Source organism: Morus notabilis, unplaced genomic scaffold (genome assembly GCF_000414095.1).
Source record: "Morus notabilis unplaced genomic scaffold, ASM41409v2 Scaffold749, whole genome shotgun sequence".
Classification (NCBI taxonomy): domain Eukaryota; kingdom Viridiplantae; phylum Streptophyta; class Magnoliopsida; order Rosales; family Moraceae; genus Morus; species Morus notabilis.
This window is the reverse complement of record NW_010362318.1, coordinates 1-21,027: the sequence shown is the minus strand read 5'-3', so window position 1 is coordinate 21,027 and position 21,027 is coordinate 1. Positions and strand designations below refer to the sequence as shown.

General features: G+C 30.8%; 3 protein-coding genes across 5 annotated transcripts in view; 1 reads left to right on the top strand and 2 right to left on the bottom strand.

Moving 5' to 3' along the window:
• The window catches only part of LOC21386598, a 5,454-nt gene extending 4,196 nt beyond the window's left edge, over window positions 1-1,258 (bottom strand). For 2 of the 3 annotated variants that reach the window (XR_002902510.1, XM_024167898.1), the window contains exons 1-2: window positions 1,061-1,258; window positions 269-640 (exon numbers count right to left, since the gene is read on the bottom strand). The gene's annotated coding sequence lies outside the window, so the exon portion shown is untranslated. The remainder of the gene's footprint in view (window positions 1-268; window positions 641-1,060) is intronic. The other variant, XR_002902509.1, reaches the window with a different exon arrangement.
• Window positions 1,259-2,962: 1,704 nt separating this feature from the next.
• On the bottom strand, window positions 2,963-6,418 carry LOC21386597 (bidirectional sugar transporter SWEET17). The gene is made up of 6 exons (XM_024167900.1): window positions 6,343-6,418; window positions 6,179-6,215; window positions 5,399-5,609; window positions 4,378-4,539; window positions 3,798-3,917; window positions 2,963-3,551 (listed from the first exon to the last, which is right to left on the bottom strand). The coding sequence occupies exons 1-6, from the start codon at window positions 6,377-6,379 to the stop codon at window positions 3,207-3,209; spliced, it is 912 nt and encodes a 303-aa protein (XP_024023668.1). The 5' UTR covers window positions 6,380-6,418; the 3' UTR covers window positions 2,963-3,206.
• Window positions 6,419-11,139: 4,721 nt separating this feature from the next.
• LOC21386596 (malignant T-cell-amplified sequence 1 homolog) lies at window positions 11,140-15,206 on the top strand. The gene is made up of 8 exons (XM_024167901.1): window positions 11,140-11,296; window positions 11,961-12,042; window positions 12,138-12,205; window positions 12,327-12,424; window positions 13,663-13,799; window positions 13,879-13,946; window positions 14,681-14,744; window positions 14,960-15,206. The coding sequence occupies exons 1-8, from the start codon at window positions 11,286-11,288 to the stop codon at window positions 14,975-14,977; spliced, it is 546 nt and encodes a 181-aa protein (XP_024023669.1). The 5' UTR covers window positions 11,140-11,285; the 3' UTR covers window positions 14,978-15,206.
• The last annotated feature ends 5,821 nt before the right edge of the window (window positions 15,207-21,027 follow it).

The window sequence follows — 21,027 nt, the reverse complement described above, 5'->3', positions numbered from 1 at the left end:
TTATTTAATATACTATTATTTAATATATTTAATAATAATATTTATTTAATATTATTATATATTCAATATATTATTAATTTAAATATTATTACATGTTTTTAAAAATTAAACCCCAAATGCAGTTTCAATTTCTTTTAAAACTGAAATTAATCTCTGAATAAAACTACCATACGCATTTCAGAAATAATTTCAAAATGAAAATGAAAACGTTTTCATTTCTATTTTCGTACAGAAAATAAAAACATTTTGAAATCAATTCTAAACGCACCTTGAGATCTTAAGTAACACAAGGAATGTTGTAATTAACGCTGCAATAGTCAGAGGTTGCAAAATTGAAGAAATAACTTCCTTCCAAACTGTCTTTCGGTAGTTCCGCGCAACTGATAGTCCAAAGGCTCCTAAAATACAAGGAGGGATGGGACAAGATCTTGTTCTTCGTATTGCAAAGGTGCTTAGCCACAAATTCAGGATTATTCATAAGAGCGCTGATGTAAAAGTACCATGACTTGTAAACGCACTCGAATCGTTTCAAAGACTCAGGCGGCAACCACGACATGATTTCCTCCAACACCTCGTCTGGCAAATGAGAAAATCTCGCCATTTCTACTTCTAATAGGAACAAAAATGGTACACAACTTGTCTGTGCAAACAAACCAACATTTAGCTAAAATGGTATTCCAAAATTGAACAAATTTTGGTTCAAAACCCTTTAATCCATAAAGGATTCAAACAAAAGACATAAAAACTACTTCTTAGAAAAGAAAAAACTAGAACTTCAAAAGCCCCTTCTACTGAGTTGTTCTAGCTGCGATTTTAACATTCAAAATCAAAATCAAAATCAGAACCATATGCAAAACTAAGAATATATAACCAATATATGCAACTTTTGGAAACAAACGCGTCAATGGGCAGATAACGATGGAGAGGAAAAAGGTAAAAATGAAAATAGGGTTTTTAAAATTTGATCAGAGAACAAATACAATCTTCTAGCAATTTGAATGTACCCAAAAAAAAAAAACACGATAGTAAATTGAGAATAAAAAATGGTTTCAGAAATTACCTGTATTTAGTCCAATATTTCCTTGAAAATGAAGACATGAGACTCCATTCCGTGTCTTGAGACGCCACAAATCCAGAGCTTGAGGAAACAAACTACAGCAGGTTTTTTTTTTTTTTTTTTTCCTCATAGACAGGCAAGGGTCCTGTGCGTCAGGGTCTACCTGGTCTTCACATAGCCTTTCAATTTTGACGGCGAAGTGTCTTCTGATTTTTAAATCTTGACTAGAGTTTTTGGATATGTTCATTTTAACATTTAAGATTTATTTATTTATTTATTTTTTAGCGTGGTTCTATTTAAAAAAGCTTTTTAAAAGTTATTTTTAGCTTTCTGATCCTGACCCTACTTCTAAAGTATTTATGAGATATTTAGTTTATTGATTAGAATCATGAGATTATAATTATTTTTAATTTATATATATTTTTTGTGAGAGAAAATACTGTAGCAAACCACGAACTATAATTCAAATCAGGGTACGAATCCTCCAACCAAACAACTCCTTAGATAATTTTTCATAAATACTTTAATTTTTCAAAAGAGCTTTTAGTCAATTCATGAAATTTCGTTTCTTAAAAAGGTATTTTTGAATATATTTTAAAACTTTACCAAAATTTTATTAAGACATTGTAAATTTCATTCTAACATTTTTATTACTATTTAGAGAATTTAAAAATTATTTTGATCCATTCAGTTCTTTTATTCCAAATACTTACAGAAAAATCATAACTTTTACTTTTCTTCTTTTATTTACTAAAAGCAAAAGCAAAAGCTCTGTCAAACGGGTCCATTTTGCACATTTGTCTCGAAACTTATAGAGTTTTAGGGGTTTTTCTTTTACATTTTTGAGTTAGAGTGACTTGAGTGATGATCTTGAGTTGAGTTTAAGTTATAATTTGAGTTGAAGTTGTAACTTGAGTTTGTGTTTGGATGTGCACATTTGAGTTATGATTTAAATTGAGAATCTATTTGAGTTTGTGTTTGGGTGAGTCAAAACTTAAATTTGTATTTAAATATTATTTTAATAAAAACTCAATGGTGATGAAAAATTTTAATAGGGTATATGGGTGAGGTTTTATTCGTCTTTTCGTTGTGAATAATGCATAGAAAAAAATCATTTCAATTAGAATTAAAACGAAAAAATTATAGCATTTTTAAGAATAGAAAAAATAATGTTCATTAACTTGAGTTTAAGTTTATTAACTCGAATTGAAGGAAAAATTTGAACTCGAGTTTAGCCCTAAACTTGAGTTCAAACTCAAATTTTACAAAAGAACACGAACTTGAATAAAGTTGTAACTCGAGTTTAAATTTTTTCTATTTCATTGCAAAAGAACAACCCCTTAGTAACTTATCTCTTGAAATTCTATTGTTTAAACTTTGTCTCCCAACTTAAAAAAATATTATAATATGTTTTATTTTGATGATAATTGTGTTAAAAAATTCGAATACAAAATATAGAAAATATGCAAAGTTTATCCGTTTATAGCACTGTACTCTTCATTTTCAAATTCCAACCTAGTGTCATCCCCTTAATATAATAAACAAAACATTTATGAATAATCATCTCATTTAAAATATATAACTCATTTTTTTAATTGGATGAGTCCGGTTATATCAGGTTGAGGAAAATTGTACCTGAACGCACTAAATTAAAAATTTGGTCGAGTAGATAAGAACAACCTTAGTTTTGAGTTAAACACGGATCTAAGTTTAGATTGAATGGGTTTTGTCGGGTCGATGGGTTAATTAACATTGCTAGGCATAACTGCTAATAAACTGCCCAAACTTTAACTCTATCATCATTCATCAGTTAAAGGTAACTGCTTCTAGTTTATTAATTTAATGACTAAATTGCAAAGAAAAAAAAAATTAAATATAAAAATAACAAACTAGAAAAAGTTGAACGGCATACTAAAACGCCTTGCTTATTTTCCATTTCCCTTGCTTTCATTTTGAAAGAAGGTCTTTAATGCCCTAGAGATGGCCATCTCCCAATAGCAACCAAAACGTAATTACATACCAAGTCCCCAACAGTATGTACAAAAGAGTCATATATGGGCCAAAATATTATGCCCTTTGGCACTTTATTTCCCCTTTCAACTAACAAAATTATAGTCTCAAGGTCACCATAAACTTCTCCTTTCCAACATCATGGGTGAATATTCTTTTCACCATTTTCAAGGTCCTCACCAAAGTCCCAAACTGAGTTCAATTCTTGAGATCTCAAAGATAGTGTCTTCATTAGCTTCGTTGGCATGGTGTATAGTTGGTTCACAATTGGTTGCGGAAGGCTACGTCCCTTGTGGAGGCTCTTATTTTTCAAATTATCCTCATCATCATCATCATCACCGCGATTTGCTTGCATTTCCACTGCTCTTTTAACCAAAGTAACGTCTGAGCCTTCTTCTTTGGTGGATTTCTTGGACTTGTTCTTGTAAATTGCATATATTATTAACTGAGAAGAGCCCAAAACAAAGCCTATTGCATTTGGTATCTGCACTTGCACGACATAAACTTACTGTGATGTGTGAGACAAAAGCCCCCCCACCCCCTTTTTTATTTTTTATAATATGCAATGTAATGTTACCTTACTCACTTGTTTAAAGTCTGTTTGAAATGTATACTCAAACTATGATTCTTCATTCTAATATTTAAATTTTAAATTTTTTTTTATAAACAAAAAATACTGTAATAAATTTAACTATTTAAATTAACATAAATGTAGAGGAGGAAAACTTACACCAACAAAGAAATCTTTGACCAGCGCAGCATATATGGACCAAATCCCGCCATTTAGGAAAAGGAAAAATGAAAATAAAAATGGCATGTACTCCACGCTCTTCATCTTAATCACCATTCCCTGCCGCAAATAGAACCAACAAACCAATCCCACTTGTGAACAAATAAACGTAACAACGCTCTTCATTTTTGTGGGCCTTCTTCCAACTTTTGAATATGCAATCCCAATATATAATAGAAATTTTGTTTGGAAAGGTAAAAAGAATACTCTATCGGTACTATTTTGTTCAATTAAACTTTTACATTTTTATTAATTTTTATAAAATTTGCATACTTTTCTTTTTTTTTTTAATTTTAATATGATTCTAATGTGATTTGATAATAAAAACGTTACAAATACTTTACATCCCGACAATGTTAGTTGGGAGGTGCGATAAAACTATGAATTACAGGATGAGAAGTTTAGGAGTACTCTAAAAAAATACGATATTAGCATAGAGTGGAAGTGTACTATGTTTTTTTATTTATTTAAAATATGGTGTAATATGTAACTTTTAGGTGCTTAAAGTTGGTGAACTTACCATGGCTGATAAAGGTGACGCATACATTCCTATGGTTAAAGCAGCACATAAAATTCCAACAAAAGTAAGCTTTATTTCTTCACGGACGGCAAGCAGAGTCAATGCAATTATTGAACCAGGAAAACCAACATTAAGCATCGCAATCAACTTCGCTGTCTGTACCTGCAACAATATTTTGTCGGCAAGCCATGCTAAATTTTCCATATTTCCATTCCCAAAATTGATAAAATGACAAAAAAATAAAAATAAAAATAAATAATAGTTACAAAAATGTAAAAAACAACTACAAAAACGTTTATGTTTTAAAAATAAATTTTAAGTCCATACCTAACACATTTTCTGAGGCAACAAAAAGTACCCTTAAAACAAATTAAAAACATTTTAAACATTTAAAAAGTATCAGAATCATCAATCAAGCTATGATTTTTTTAAGGTTAAAAATCCGCTGCCTATGATAGAAAACATAAAATTTTCTTCGTCTCTTTACTTTGTTTTTTAGTCCAAACACACAAAAAAAATGAAATTGGAACATATTCTTTAAATTTGAAGGACACTTTTTTAATTTTTAAAACATATGGATAAATTGAAAAAAAGTTGAAACTTGGAGGTATATTTATGTAATTAACTCTACCAAATGAGTGTGAAAAATTTCCCTACCGATTAGGCTTTGTTTTGAGCTATAAATCTAATATACCATTTTATTTTGATGCCTTTTATTTAATGTTCACAAACATACTGTAAAAAGCTCCAAAAATAAACTCTGAGTTATGCTTTTACGTTTAGTCTAAGACTTCGTTCATTTCGTGGATTTGAGTTTTTAATTCGAGCTGAGATGTGACTTTATACTTTAGAAATCTAAAATTGAAAACTCAAATCGGTGAAATGAATGAAGCCTGAGTCGAAACAAATGAGATTCTTAGCTAGTTTTAACCACCTGATTAAAATGTTCGGGCAAAAGTGAAATTCACCAAACATGGAAAACATTTATAACTAGCATGTAGATTAGAGATTGTGAATTTACCTTCTTGTCCCTAGGTGCATAGATGAGAAAAAAAGTGACGTAGATGAGTTGCAAGAAGGCACCAGCGCCATTGACGGTCAAGATTAGTAAGCCTTGAGGATTAAGAAGTCCATAGAATGTCCACAAACTTGTGCTCAAAAGTGTAGTTATGTAAGGAATCCCTTGGTAGTTCTCTGTTGATTTCTTCTTCACCACAACCCAAAAAGTTTTTCTACAAACAAAAGAGATTTATTTTATATGGAAATTGTATAGTGAAAGAAAAAAATATTTGAGATTTGACACTAGAATCCATAGAGTTGGAAAACGCCGTAGTTGGAGATCAAGGATAAAATTAATTTTCTTTTCCTTTCTTCTTTATACAAGGAAAATATTAATAAAAGTGAGTAAACACACTTTTAAATTGTAACTGAATCTTTAGACGCTCTTATTTTGTAACCCCTCAAAAAGAATACAAAACTTAAATTGTGTTACTTTCTTTAAGTGTAGGCACATAAATTATAACCCCTCAAAAAGAACACAAAACTTTAATTGGGTTGCTTTTCTTGAAGTGTAAGCAGCACATTAATGGTGCTGGTTAACCATCAAGAACACAATTTTATCCATATCAAAAGGATTAAAAAATGGTTGTGAAAGCCTTGCAAAAAACAAAAAACAAAAAAAAAAAGCAAAAAACAAAATCATAACTACTCAATTCATTTTTTTTTTTTTTCATTAGTTCCATGTTTATCACAAAGAAAAAAATTTAGAAGGAAAAAAAGTAAAAATAGATGGTTTACTTACATGGGAGAAGTAAAAACCAGTATAGAAATTATATTGCCTGCAAATGAAGTATAAATTTTATCTTAAAAGGAAGAAAAAGAAAAAACAATTGACAACCCAAGAATCTAAAATTGAAGGGGGGGAAAAAACCCAAAAAATTAAGAGTAGTGAAAGTAGAAACTGACCAATAATGCCGATGATCAAGCTCAAACTAGCAGCCATTGTATAGGAAGAGAGAGTAGAAAAGAAATTAACTATTGTGTGATTATATCCAAATAAATGAAGAAGGTGGTGATGTATATGTGTATATATAGATGGTGATTGGGATGTTCACGTGATAAGCACATCAATGACGTGTGTTATGTGTGTGTGGTTGATATATTGGAATTACAAAATCTGCTCTAACTTATGGATCCTCTCTATGGATTTTATTCTACCTATGACACGTTTTTCACTGTAAATTGCTGTTGGACTTGTGTTGATAGTGGCTTTTGGCCCACCTTTTCTTTTGTTCGCCCATTCTAATTTTCTTTTTCATAGGCTTTGTGATATTTTCCATCGGTAGTCATTTCTAGTCTGTTTCTTATTTGAAGGGAATGCCGCGGATTATATTGTTAGGCAGTGTTTGATAGGGAGGGAAAGAAATACGAAGGAGAAAAATGTTACACAATTTTGGTGAGAAACGTGAAGATAATATATATATACCCATATATTTGTTGTGTTTGATATGGATTCCCTTATATAATCTCTGCATATTATAAGAGAATTATAACGGGATACATTAAGGGATTTGAAATCTCTCCTCTAATCTAGTCCTTCCTCATTTCTCTACTAACCAAACAATTAAAAGAATGAAAAAATTACTGAATTTACCCTTAAAAGGGTATATGGTCTGGATTTTTATCTTTTACTTTTGATTAATATATTTTTATTAACATAATTATTTGACTAAAAGAGGTATTAATCAATAATAAGGGATATAAATCCAGACTCATGCACATTTAAAAGGTATTTATCTCATTTTTTCAACAATTATAGATCACAAAGTCCTTCCATTCATCTCCTTATCTTTTTTCTTTCTCCTATTTTTTCGTCCTACCAAATAAGCTCTTATAAGGTCCATACTAAGGGATAGCAACATGATGGATTTAGGGCGAGGGGTCTTCTCACCAACCCACTCCGCGAATAAAAACACTAACCATACACGTCTCATGAACCCGCATAAATTAACAAATTACGGGACAGATTTCTCCCATCACGGATTCAGAGTATTCACGGTGCCTCATTTACTCGATTAATTATTTTCATTGTAAAATAAATAAATAATAAATAATTAAACAATCCAAACACACAACACATTAAGTTAAAGATAAAAGATGGGTAGTTTTTAAGTTTTCATATATATTATATATATTATGTAATAGATATAATTATATATATTAACTTAGAGATATGTATTAAAGTTTTCATATATTATATATATTATTGCATATTATACATAATATATCTACTTTAAAATTAAGATATAATTAAATGAGGGTAAATGGGAAATGTAGTGAGGACTTCTAAATCTGTCTCCATCCCGCAACTCATGACGGGTTAAAATTTTAATCCGTTTATAATTCATATTCATTTAAAACGAATTTTTCTCGTCCCATTTTATACGAGTCCCCGTGAATAAATGAATTAATGGATAAAATTGTCATTCTTCACTCTATACGAAAAGGGTTAGTTAGATATCAATTCATGTTTATTCATATGGCCTAGTATTAGAATTTATGACGCTAGATTAGTTGGGAATTTCGTAGTACAACTTTGATAAAAGTTACCTTATTTACAATAAATAGATGAATATATAAAATCCCTAAACAAATGATCCATCATAGTCTTAATTTTAGGATGTTTAAGTCGCACTGTTTTTAGTAGTGAATATTATCTTGTAAGTTTGGTCGGTGTTAGTGGATGGCCAAGTTACAACTTTGTTCACCTGAAGTTCTACGAGTCGTTGACTGTTTGCTTTCTTTGAAACAAAGAAAGTATTAAGGTCCGTTCACTTTGCCGATTCGAGTTTAGAATTCGAGTTTTACTACAGTAAAAAGCTCTCAGAAACAGTCATATCTAACTTTTTTGCTACAGTAAAAAGCTCTCACATAACATCACATCTTAACTCAAATTAAAAACTCGAATCAGCGAACTAAACGGTGATATTTACACCATATCTGTAAAATAATTGTACATATGGGATTTTTTTTTCTTGGATAAAAGGGATAGCTTTGTCTACTTAAGTATTAATCAGACAAAAGCTTTCCCTTTTAATTTATCCAAAAAGAAATTCAAGCAAAAAAAAAATTATCCAAAAATAAAAAAAAAATCTTTCCCATATTAGCTCTGTCTACTTAATTATTCATCTTCAAGAAAAAAAAGTATTTATCCTTTTTATGATGAATTGACGGGTGGCAATTGTGTGGGACCAACCTTGAATATTATCGCTACTCTTTTTTTTTTTTTTTTTATGTTTTATTTCCAATGAGTTTGGTTTCCAGAATGAACAAAATTAGTTAGGTAAGAAATATGAAAGTAAATTATGCAATAATTCTCTTTCAGTTTAGCAAGAGGGAGGAGAAAGAAAAAGTATTCCAACCTTTTTTTTGTTTTGTTTTGGGCCGAGAAAGAAAATCATTGAACAGAAACGACATGAAACAAATAAGAAAGCAAACTGAACCTAATCACATTGACACAAAACGGAAACAGCCAAAATGAAACCAAAAGTTGATGGAACTAACCGTTTTTGTGGTTGCAATTGACTTTGTTCGGTAAAAAAAAATACAAAATGGCCAATGTGAACTAAACACGCTTCACATTGATCTTATCCTCTTTTTTAATTTCATTGCATCCAGTATCCTGTGCATATGCAACACAAAATCAAAATCAAACTTGTGTTTATGGAAACATCCACCACCTCAACCAACTCGGAATGCTTGTCAACTATTACATATTAAATTTCACGATATGCAACTGAATGATAATATTATTTGCAAATTTAGGTGAAGACAGTTGAGGGAGAAAACAAGATATATTGAAATTGGATATGCTATTTAAAACTTACCTAAAGATAAGTTCATTCCTAACAAATATAGGCTTGATGACCGTTGATACGTGGAGAATGGATTGTGAATAGTTATACCATTCTCAAATGAATTAAGAATAGAAATGTAAAAACGGGTAGACACAGACCAGGCACGATACAGCTAGTCTATCCTATTTATTAAATGAGTTGAGCTTAATGATTTCTTGGTACGAAGCGCGTTAAATACATAGAATGTTAAGGCCTGCACACGAGCATGAGTACAACCACATTAAAAGCAAGATAGGCGGTCCAATTACAAGCACTAGCGGAGCTATCTTAGGCCGACTGGAGGGAGCCGCCCCCACTTGCTCAAAGTGGCCCGTTTAGCATTGCCCCAGGTAAATTTTTTATTTTATTCTTTTTTCCTTTTAAATTTTTCCGTTTATGATATTTATACAAAATGTTCAAAAACATTGCTATTTATACCTCAAAGTTAAATTTTGAGTACCTTATATTTTAAACTTAAATTGCTCAATCAATCGATAATCAATGACACAATAATATAATTTTACAATTGTGTATTGTACCTTGAAAAGTGAATTAAACATAATTAGAAGATTGATTTATTTGGATTAAAAAATATAAATATAGTAAATAAATAATAATTGTCTTATTAGTTTAGTATAAAATTTTGGTTGTACTGCCTCCCCCACTAAAAAAAGTTACCGACTTTGCCACTAATTACAAGCACAATTCGAGCATGAATTATAAAACTAAATTTGAGCTTACTCTTTATTTATAAGACTCATAATTACACTTTTTATTTTTACTAAGATTTTATCTCGATGGGTTTGTTTGTAATGTTTTTAAGGAGGTAGTTTTTATTAATTATGTACCTTTTTTGGGTTAAACATTTAGTGTTTTCATTTTTTCTGATGTTTATTTTCTTATTTTTATAATAAATTTACTAGTTAGCATGGAAAAAGCACACTAAAAGCCTGAACATGGTCCAAACACGTTAAGAGTATGACCCATAAACAATTGGTATGAGCTAGGCTTGACACATTTAAATGAACTGGCTGACCGAATCTGACCCATTTGACATCTCTAGTTAAGAATAAGTGAAAACATATCATTCTTATCATTTAAAAATTCATACCTAACTTAGTAGAATGCGTGTTAATACGAAACATAAAAAAAATTTGTGCTCACATGTTTTTGACTTAAGAGTGTGTTCGGTTAGAGGAAAAGGAGGTATAAAAGGGTTATAGAGAGAGGAGACCAATCTATATATTAATTAGAGGGAGAAGAGGAGGGGGGGAGAAGTGGAGAGGAAAATTTTCTCTTTAGACCCATCAAATTCAATATGACTATTAGTGAAAGATTCAAGAAATCTATCGCGTTAAAATTTAAAGACTATTTTAGCCTCCAAAATATTATTAACAATTAGTAAAGCAAATAACTATCATACATATGTTACATTTTCCCCATTCCACTAACCAACATTCCACTAACCAACATATAAGATTATTATAATTCTCCTTATCTTTCACATTGTCTACCCTTCTAACCTTATGCATATTTCCTACTCTTCATCCACAAAAATCCACAAAAAGATCCCAAGGGCCCGAAAAAAAAAAACTTGAGGTGTTTTGACTTTTATTATTCAAGGAACAAAGTCGTCAAAAGAGGAGTTAGCAGAAGTACCAACAGAGCGAGTTTTTTCAAAGTTTGAGGACTCCAAAATCAAGATTTTAAATTTGAAGTCCTTAAGTGCAAGAGCTTAAAATTTTGGGGATGTGGAGAATAAATATCTAAGAAGTTAAAATGAAGGCCCATAATCTCAAAGCCCATAAACTTCCTAGCGTAGCCCAATAAAAGTAAGTCCCAACAAGTGGCTTAACGCCGACGCGGGCTGCAGTGCGCGTGCGCGGTTGAAGTTGCCGGTGGCTTAAGATCGATCCATTCCTAAAAGGCTAAAACCTCCAGACGACAAATATCTACAAGTTTTCTTCGTTCTTCATTAAAGATCTTCACTTGGTCTCTCCTTCAATACCCACAATGTTCAAAAAGTAAGTTTCTTTTATTTTCTTTTTCTTTTTCCTCTCTACAAGTACAAATATGAGTGTTGCTTCCGAATATGCACGTGTATGCAATTATTTTTTTGTTTTATTTTTTTGATGGAATTTCTTTGTTTTATTGGTGATTGCAGAAAACGATTTCTGGGTTTTGATTTAATTTTGATTTTGGGATGTGGGTTTAATTTTTTGCTTTTACAATTTCTGCTCTGCATTTGTTAGCTGTTAATATTAGGTTGTTTTGTTTGTCGAATTTTATTTATTAATTTAGGATGCTTCGTCATGCTTTGATTGTGATTTTATACAATTTTTTTGAAAGTATGCAATACTAACTAAAATGTTGCCATTATTAAATTTGTGGCTTCAATGTTTATTTTAGAGACTGGGGTAACAAGTAAAATTTCCAAACATTCCTGAAAGTTCCATTAGCCATTTTTAACAGCATTAGTTTTAAGTTTGAGATATGAGAAGAGTCATTGTTTTTTTCACTTTAAAGTTAAAGAATGCTTTTGTTGGTGTAAAGACTTAAAAGGCGCTTTTAAAATATTGTACAAAAAGTCTCATTTGAGTTTAGTTGTGCAATAGTATTGCATTGAGGAAATTGTCCTTTGGATGGTTGAGGTATGCTTTACTTGTCTTCTTTTCTTTCATGTTGTAGGTTTTCCGCGGAAGATGTTTCCGCACAAAACCAGGTCAAGGCATCTGTACAACGCAAAATTCGGCAAAGTATTGCTGAGGAGGTAAGGAGTTACCATGGCTTTTTACTCAAGATTGAGCAACTATTTCCTCATTTTCTTGAAATGCGTGTTTAACACTACATTAACTTCAATTTCAGTACCCTGGACTTGAGCCAGTGTTGGATGATTTGCTTCCGAAAAAGTCTCCCCTGATTGTTACTAAATGGTCTGTCACTCCGTTGCTTCTGCTCGTGCTATAAACTTGTAGCTTGATCCAAAATTTTAAATTATGAGTTTATAACTATGTTACCTATTTTACCAAGGAGTCTTTTTTCTTATTATTGCAGTCAAAACCATCTAAATCTGGTTGTGGTTAACAATGTGCCACTGTTCTTTAACATTCGTGATGGACCTTATATGCCTACCCTAAGACTACTTCATCAATGTGAGTGTTCTATCTTTCTAGGCCAACAATATCCATTTCGCCTCTATTATTAGAGTTCTCTTTGTTACCTAAATTGTCGATTTTGTAGTTTTCTTTTATTTTTCTTTAACTGGATGCTTCTTTTTTGGGATGAATCTAATCCATTTCCGATACTTTGAGGATTTTAATGGTGGAAGTTACATGTAATTCTTCTAATTTCTATAGATATATGAGTCAAATCTTAACAAATTGGTACATAGAGAACAATATGTAGTTTTCTGAATGATACTTCAAAAAATCACTTTATTCTTTCTTCATATATTTAGCATTGAATAGATATATGAGTCAAATCTTAACAAATTGGTACATAGAGAACAATATTTATTTTTCTGAATGATACTTCCAAAAACCACTTTATGAAAGTGCCGTTCTGAGTGGCTTCATAATCATAATCTGATTTTGGCTAGTCTTTGGGTACTTTCTATTGAGTTTTACGTGAGGCAAGTAATGGCAGTTCTAACTGACATTGACAAGATGGCAGAAGCCAAAAGGATAGCTTTGACAATGAGGGGCATCAACCCTTATCAAAGAGTTTGATCACAACTTTATCAACCATTGTCGAACAGTTTGATCACAACTTTATCCCAAGTTGAAAACGCACATGGGAAAATTTTGTTTGCCTCAAATTGGTCTGTGAAATTTTACTAAATTACATCATTCTATAGAGAGAACTATTACTATTGGAGTTCTTAAGGTATAAACAATATAGATTCCTTTGATCTTTTAAATAATTTGAGTTAGAGGCTGATTTTATTGTTAAGTCTGGTATTTTAGTTGGTTGTTGGATGTATTTGTAGCTTAAGAAAATTACTCTCTTAGCTATTCTACTACTTAATCTCCTATAAATCATACTTCTATGGAGATTTATAGGAGGCTTTGAAAGTAAACAGGGGCAGAGTCAGGTTTTCCAACTTTTTGGTGCATTGCATTTACTTCTGCTTCTCAAGGATTTGGAGAAAATCATGTCTTTTGAGAGGTTTATTGACCTACTATTTTGAGAACATTTCGAGATATGCAAATTTCGAGGTCATTTTGTAACCAGAGTGGAGAGTTTGTCTTGGAGATATAACTAATTACTCGGGGAGATTGATTTGTTATGATGATATTGTTGCTTTTTTTTTTTTATTTGTTCTTTATATAAATTCATCTCGATATTTAAACTTCATAATAGTCAGGTGTTCCTACCATTTGTTTTGCAGATCCAAATATAATGAAGAAGTTACAAGTTGATAGGGGTGCAATAAAATTTGTCCTTGCTGGCGCAAACATAATGTGTCCTGGCCTTACGTCTCCTGGCGGTGTTTTGGATGATGAAGTTGGTGCAGAAACTCCTGTGGTATGAATTTTACATACGGCTCACTAGTTTAAGAAGATCATGTTCAATTTTTTCTGATTTCTGGAATGTATACTCTCAGGCCATAATGGCTGAAGGAAAGCAGCATGCTCTTGCAATTGGCTTTACTAAAATGTCAGCAAAAGATATGTAAGTCATATTTCTTACTTGAATTTCCAACAAACTTGTGTGTGATAAAAGCATAATTGATCAATCCGTGACTGATTGAAGAACTGTACGTACATAAAATTTTATCTGCATATTTTTGAATTTCGAACAAAAAATTTACAGTATTACCACATGCTACTGCAGAAACTTCATACGTGCCACAGATTTACATTATAAATGTCAGTTTCTCAATCAATCAGCGTCCGAAAACTTTGAAGAACTGCACGTACAAATAGTTTATCTGAATATTCTTCATTTTAGAGAAAAATTCTACATCATTACCACATTCTTCTATGAAAACTTCATACGTGCAACAAATTTCTTGTGAAATATTATTGGTGTCATTACAATCATTACAGTGTCGTTACAACCGTATCATTACATTATTATGGTTGTTAATTTCTACTATGGCTTTAAGTGGTATGGGTTGAAACTCTCATGTTTGTAATAAAGTTGAAGCCCGCTTCAGCTGCATTCAGTTTTCTTTCCATGCTTGCTATTATCAATCTGGTTCCTGATTGGATTGACTTTGGTGAATGGTCTATATATTCAGAGGCAACCCCATAGTGGATGTTTTATTACTGTGCTTTTTCTACGATTCTATCCATATTTTAAAGGAGTTCTTTGTATTACGGTTGCTTGTCATAAGGTTTTCCCATTGCAGATTGGCATGTCTAACATGTTGCGCCGTTTTCTTCTTCTTATTTCATATGCAGAAGGGTAATCAACAAGGGAATTGGGGTGGACAATATGCATTATCTTAATGATGGTCTCTGGAAGGTATGTGATGCTTAAACCTCTGTGGATTACAAAAATCAGATACATTGTTTAGCAATTAGAATTCTGGACTTCCAAATGTTCATGACCGACTTATTACGCCAATTACTGCTTCTTTTTTTTTTTTTTTTCTCCTTCTCCTTCCACACATAACAAATATTTGCTCAAGACATCCTGTTACACTAGTTAAAGTATCAATTCTTCTATGTATCGAGCAGATGGAGCGCTTAGATTGAGGACTTTGAAAGGCTAATTGTGTGACATCTTCCACATTATTAAAGGAAAACAACTTGTCATGAAGCTATATTTGGCAGCGGAATCCCTGTGTTTTGGGCAATTGCAAGATCATGAAAGCTAAAGGACCTATTTGTCCTCTATGTACTGAAGGGGAATAGTTTTATCATACATGCACACATCAATCCTTTGATGAGTTTCCCTTATGAGTTGATAAATTTGATTTTGGTATAATGGCTTGCATTTCATAAGTATTACCGCGTTTTCTTGAAAAAAAATGTACTTGTGAATCTGAACCTCCTCAAACATCAGTTTCGCTTCTCTTGGCCTCGTGGATTTTCACTCTTGCTCAAATAGAGTATTGGGCAAACAGAATGGTGGCAATTGATGGATTCTTGGAGCATGACATACACATGTACAACTCCATGTCCTGATTTTTTTTTTTTTTGAATCTTGGGGACGTGGGAATTTGAACGTTTTACCCCCTTTAATTGGATTGGGGATGAAGTGGAATCATGTGTGAAAGTACCGTTAAGTTATACTAAAACGTTTGGTAAGGGGATTCATACAATGATTTAAATTATGGTTCATGATTCGCTATTGTATTTTCTCTCATAAAAAATACTCGTAAATCGAAAATGATTATAATCTTATGATTTTAATCCATAAACCAAACGTTTTCACGTTTTAACTAGGTGATGTTAGGTATTGCGAGGATAATGTTTAATTTGAGTTTCTCCCCCTCTCTTTTTTTCCTTTTGCCAAAAAAAAAAATACCTAAATAGATTCTCAGTCCAAAAAATAAGTTCATCATCTATTTTAAAAGCGTACTTTACAAGATTATATGCACGCAATAGTGTTTGCGAAAGTTCTAACATAAGAAAATGTTGTATACCTTGAACAAAAAAATGACAAAAGTACAGCGTCTCCCTACGGTATACTAGATATCTAATTCACGTCTGGTGAAAACATTAGTATTACTATTTTGAGCAATTGAAAGAGCATCCGTGTCTATTGTATATGATTGTCAATGATCGAAAACACTAGGAGGTTTCTAACACAATTTGTGATTATAAGAAATATGTTCAATATTCTTGAAGATACGACGTTAAATACAATGTATCGATAAAATCACGAAGATTAAAAAGAATTAAGATATTGAACAACAATTACACCTTGGCTTCTAGTTGATCTCCTTATTTGAAGAATTGAAGCCACCTCTATCAATGTAATTACCCTCATTTATTTATTTTCTTTTTTAAGGAATCTTTTTTTCCCCAAAACAGATTTGCGCTATCCCATCTTATATTTTATTTCTTTTTAGAGATGGCAATGGAATGAATTCTCGTTTCCATTCCCGCCACTCAAAATGATTCCTAACCCTATTTATGGAGAGGCGGCCAGGGTAGGAGATTTCCCGTTGGGATAGCATTCTTTATACCCACACCATGCTCTATTTAATATAACTATGCATTTTCAAAATTATAACAATTTAAAACAAAAATTAAATATAAATTTAAACCAAAATCAAATTAGGTTCTATAAAACAAACTAAATTCTAATCACATACAAAACCAACTTAGTAATACTTAAGCCACAAAAGGACTAATTATGTTTAAAAATTTGTCATTTATAATACTTATTTACATAAAAAAATGACATATGTATATGGGGTAGAGTCGGGTAATGCTTCCCCGTCCCTACACTGCGACAACTCGGGAACAAAATTTTCCCAAATGTGTGTCTCCCATCCCCACTCCGTTCGAGGTAGATCCCAATCCTTGTGGGATTACGCCTATCTGCAATTCCTCTATCCTCCACAAATTAAAGAAGTAATTACATAAAATGTCAACTACGTAGGGCATTATCTAAAAATGTTTTCTATTATACAATATTACAAAAATGTCAACTTGTGTTTAATAAGGCATATATTATACCAGATTTGCCCTCGTAATTTATTTTGGGCATGTTCTCTATATGGGGTTTTTTTAGGAATAAAATTATTTTGGTACCTTGTATTATAGCAAAACATCTTAATAAGGCATGCTCTTGGTATATTGTGCTTTTAATAATATTAAAACGTTACCTCGACGTTTTTTAAAAACATCTTCTTAGTACCCTAAAACTGATTTTTGGGATATGTAATGTCCAAATTACCATTCTTATTAATTAAATAAAAATTAATATTTTTTTAAAAAAAATATGAAAACATTTTAAAATAGTAAAATATTTAAAAGAAAACAACAAAATAAAAAAGTGCATTTCTTTTTTTAGATTTATTAGTTTTTGGTTAATTAAATAGAATAATAGTAAAGTCATTTTACGTCTCAGGAATCAACTTCAAGGTATTAAGAAGATATTTTTGAAAACGTTGATGTATCGATATAATATTATAAAAAACACAAGGTATCAAGAACATGTTTCGCAATAACATGATACCAAAATGATTTTCTTTTTTTTTTTTTATTTGGTGGGATTATTTTTCCAAATAATATTAAGGTATTTTTTCTGATTATATGTAGAATTTTACTTTCCATTTCGGTGTCATTATATATATTTTATCAATACATTGATTTATTCTTGATGTGATTTTTAAAATTAAGAGTTTCCCTCTTTCTTTCCTTTAAAAAAAAAAAAACTTCGTATACATTTATATGTTTTTTTTTTTTTTTTTTTTTTTTTTTTTAAAAAAAACTTAGTGTATTTTAATACCTTAATTTATTCACTATCGTTTTGTGATCAATATGGTTTTGTAAACTGTTTTATTCATTTTGGTTCATTATGATATTATCATTACAACAGTGAAACTGAGTATTTTATTTTATGAGTTCATGTGTTGGGCATTTGTGTTGTTTGATATTCCTTCAAACTATTAAGGTAGCTCTGATAAAATAATGAAAATCTTATGATTGAGTTCATTTTTGTATTTCTTTTATAGTTCGAGTTATTTTTGAATTTAGGGTTTATTTCGGGGTTTTAGGGTTTATTTACGGTTTTTAGGGTTTTTACGGTTTTTGAGCCTTTTTTAGGGTTTTTAAGATTTTTTAGGGTTTATGTAGGGTTTATTTCGGGTTTTTTAAGGTGTTTTAGGGTTTCTATAGGGGTTATTTAGGGTTTTTCTAGGGTTTTTCTAGGGTTTTTTAGGGTTTTTTTTAGCCTTTTTAGGTTTTTTTTTGGAGTTTTTAGGGTTTTTTTTTTAAGTTTATTTAGGGTTTATTTCGGGCTTTTAAAGGGTTTTTAGGGTTGTTTTAGGGTTTAGTTAGGGTTTTAAGGTTTTTTTTAGCCTTTTTAGGGTTTTTAGGGTTTATTTCGGGTTTTAAGGGTTTTTAGGGTTTCTTTAGGGTGTATTTAGGGGTTTTTTTTTTTGTTTTTGTAGGGGTTTTTTAGCCTTTTTCAAGGTTGTTTAGGTCTATTTAGGGTTTTTTCGTGTTAATTAGAGTTTTTAGGGGTTTTTAGGGTTTTTTTAGGGTTCATTTAGGGTTTTTTTTATGGTTTTTAGGATTTTTTAGGGTTTATTTAGAGTTTTTAGCGTTTATTTAGGGGTTTTTAGCATTTTTTAGGGTTTCTTTAATGTGTTTTTTAGGGTTCTTAGTATTTTTTTTAAGGTTTATTTAGTGGTTTTTAGGATTTTTTAGGGTTTCTAGTGTTTTTAGGGTTTTTAAGGGTTAAAGGTCTTTTAGGAGTTTTAAGGTTTTTTTCGGGTTTCGTAGGGTCTTTTTTTGGAGTTTTCTGGTTTTTTTTAGGGTTTTTAGGCTTTTTTAGGGTTTATTTTTCGCCTATTTATGTTTTTTTTTTTCTCGGGTTTTTAAAGTTTTTAGGATTTGTTTATCGCTTATTTATGTTTTTTTTGGGGGTTTTAAGGTTTTTTAGGGTTTTTGGGGGATTTAGGATTTTTATGGTTTTTTAGTGTTTTTATGACTTTTTAGGGATTTTATGGTTTTTAAGATTTTTTTTTTAGGGTTTCTATAGGGTTTTTTTAGGGGTTTTTTTTTTTTGTTTTTTTTAATGGTTTTTATGGTTTTTTTTTTGGGGGGGGGGGGGGGGGGGGGGTTTTGTAGGGTTTATTTATCGCTTATTTATGTTTTTTTTGGGTTTTTTGAGGGTTTTTTTTAAAGGTTTTTAGCGTTTTTAGGGTTTTTTTTTTTGGGTTTTTAGGACTTTTTAGGGTTTTTATGGGTTTTAGGATTTTTTAGGGTTGATATAGGGTTTTTTCGTGTTTTTTTTTGTTTTTTTATGGTTTTTTGGGGGGTTTTTTTTTTAAGTTTTTAAGGGTTTTTTAGGGTTCTTTAAGAGTTTTATAGTGTTTTTAGGGTTTATTTAAGGTTTTTTAGGGTTTACTCACGGTTTTTTAGAGTTTTTCGTGTTTTAAGGGTTTTTGGGGGTTTTTATGGTTCTTTTGTCATTTTTAGGGTTTTTAGGGTTTTTAAGGGGTTTTAGGGTTTTTTAGAATTTTTAGGGGTTTTTAGGGTTTTAAAGGTTTTTTTTTTTTTGGGGTTTTTAAGGGGCTTTTAGGGTTTTTAGGCTTTTTTAAGCATTTGTTTAGGGTTTTTTTTTTACAATTTTTTAGGGTTTTTAGGATTTTTAGTGTTTTTAGGGGTGTTTAGGCTTTTTAGGGCTTTTTAGTGTTTTTAAGTGTTTTTAGGACTTTTTTAGTGTTTTTAGGGTTTTTAGTATTTTTTATGGTTTTTAGGGTTTTCTAGGATTTTTTGGGTTTTTCTAGGATTTTTCTAGGGTTTTTTTTTTATTTTTTTTGGGGGGTTTTAGGGTTTATTTAGGATTTTTTTTGTGGTTTTTAGGGGTTTTGAGGGTTTTTTTAGGATTTTAGGGTGTTTAGGGTTTTTATTGTTTATTTAGGGTTTTTAGGGTTTATTTAAGGTTTCCTTAGCATTTTTTAGCCTTTTTAGGGTTTTTAGGGGTTTTAGTGTTTTTAAGGTTTATTTAGGGTTTTTAGGGGTTTTTAGAGTTTTTAGTGTTTTTTAGGGTTTCTTTAGGATTTTTAGGGTTTCTTAACGTTTTTAGGTTTTTAGGGTTTTTTTTCGGGGTTTCGTAGGATTTTTTAAGGTTTTTAGGGTTTTTAGCTTTTTGAGGGGTTTAAAGGGTTTTTATGATTTTTAGGGTTTATTTAGAGTTTTAGGGGGTTTTAGAGTTTTTAGGGGTTTTAGTGTTTTTTTAGGGTTTTAAGGTTTTTTTAGGGTTTATTTAAGATTTATTTAGGGTTTTTAAAGGTTTTTTTAATGGTTTTTCTAGGGGATTTTCAGGGTTTTCAGGGTTTATTTCGGGGTTTTTAGGGTTTATTTAGGGTTTTTTTTTTATGGTTTTTAGCCTTTATTTTTGTTTTTAGGGGTTTTTAAGGTTTTTAGGGTTTATTTAGGGTTTATTTCGGGCTTTTAAAGGGGTTTTAGGGTTGTTTTAGGGTTTATTTAGGGGTTTTTTTTTAGGTTTTTAGGTGTTTTCTAGGTTTTTTAGGGTTTTTAGGGGTTATTTAGGGTTTATTTCAGGATTTTAGGGTTTCTTTAGGGTTTATTTAGGGTTTTTAGGGTTTTTTTCGGGTCTATTTTGGGGTTTTTAGGGTTGTTTTCATGTTAATTAGAGTTTTTTTTTAGGGGTTTTAGGGTTTATTTAGGGTGTTTTTAGAGTTTTTTAGGGTTTATTTAGAGTTTTTTTTATAGCATTTTTAGTGTTTTTTAAATGTTTTTTAGGGTTTTTAGAATTTTTTGAAGTTTATTTAGGGTTTTTTGGTGTTTTTCTTAGGGTTTTTTAGGGTTTTTTTTAGTGTTTTTAGGGTTTTTTAGGGTTTTTAGGATTTTTTTAGGTTTCGTAGGGTTTTTAAGATTTTTAGGGTTTTTAAGGGTTTTTAGAGTTTATTTATCGCTTATTTAGGTTTTTAGGGTTTTTAGGTTTTTTTTGGGTTTATTTAGGGTTTTTGTAAGGGTTTTTTTTATGGTTTTTTGTGTTTTTTAGGTTTTTTTAGGATTATTAGGGTTTTTAAAGGATTTTTAGAGTTCTTAAGTATTTGAATGCTCAACACAAGCTCAACTCACGCCATGCAAAG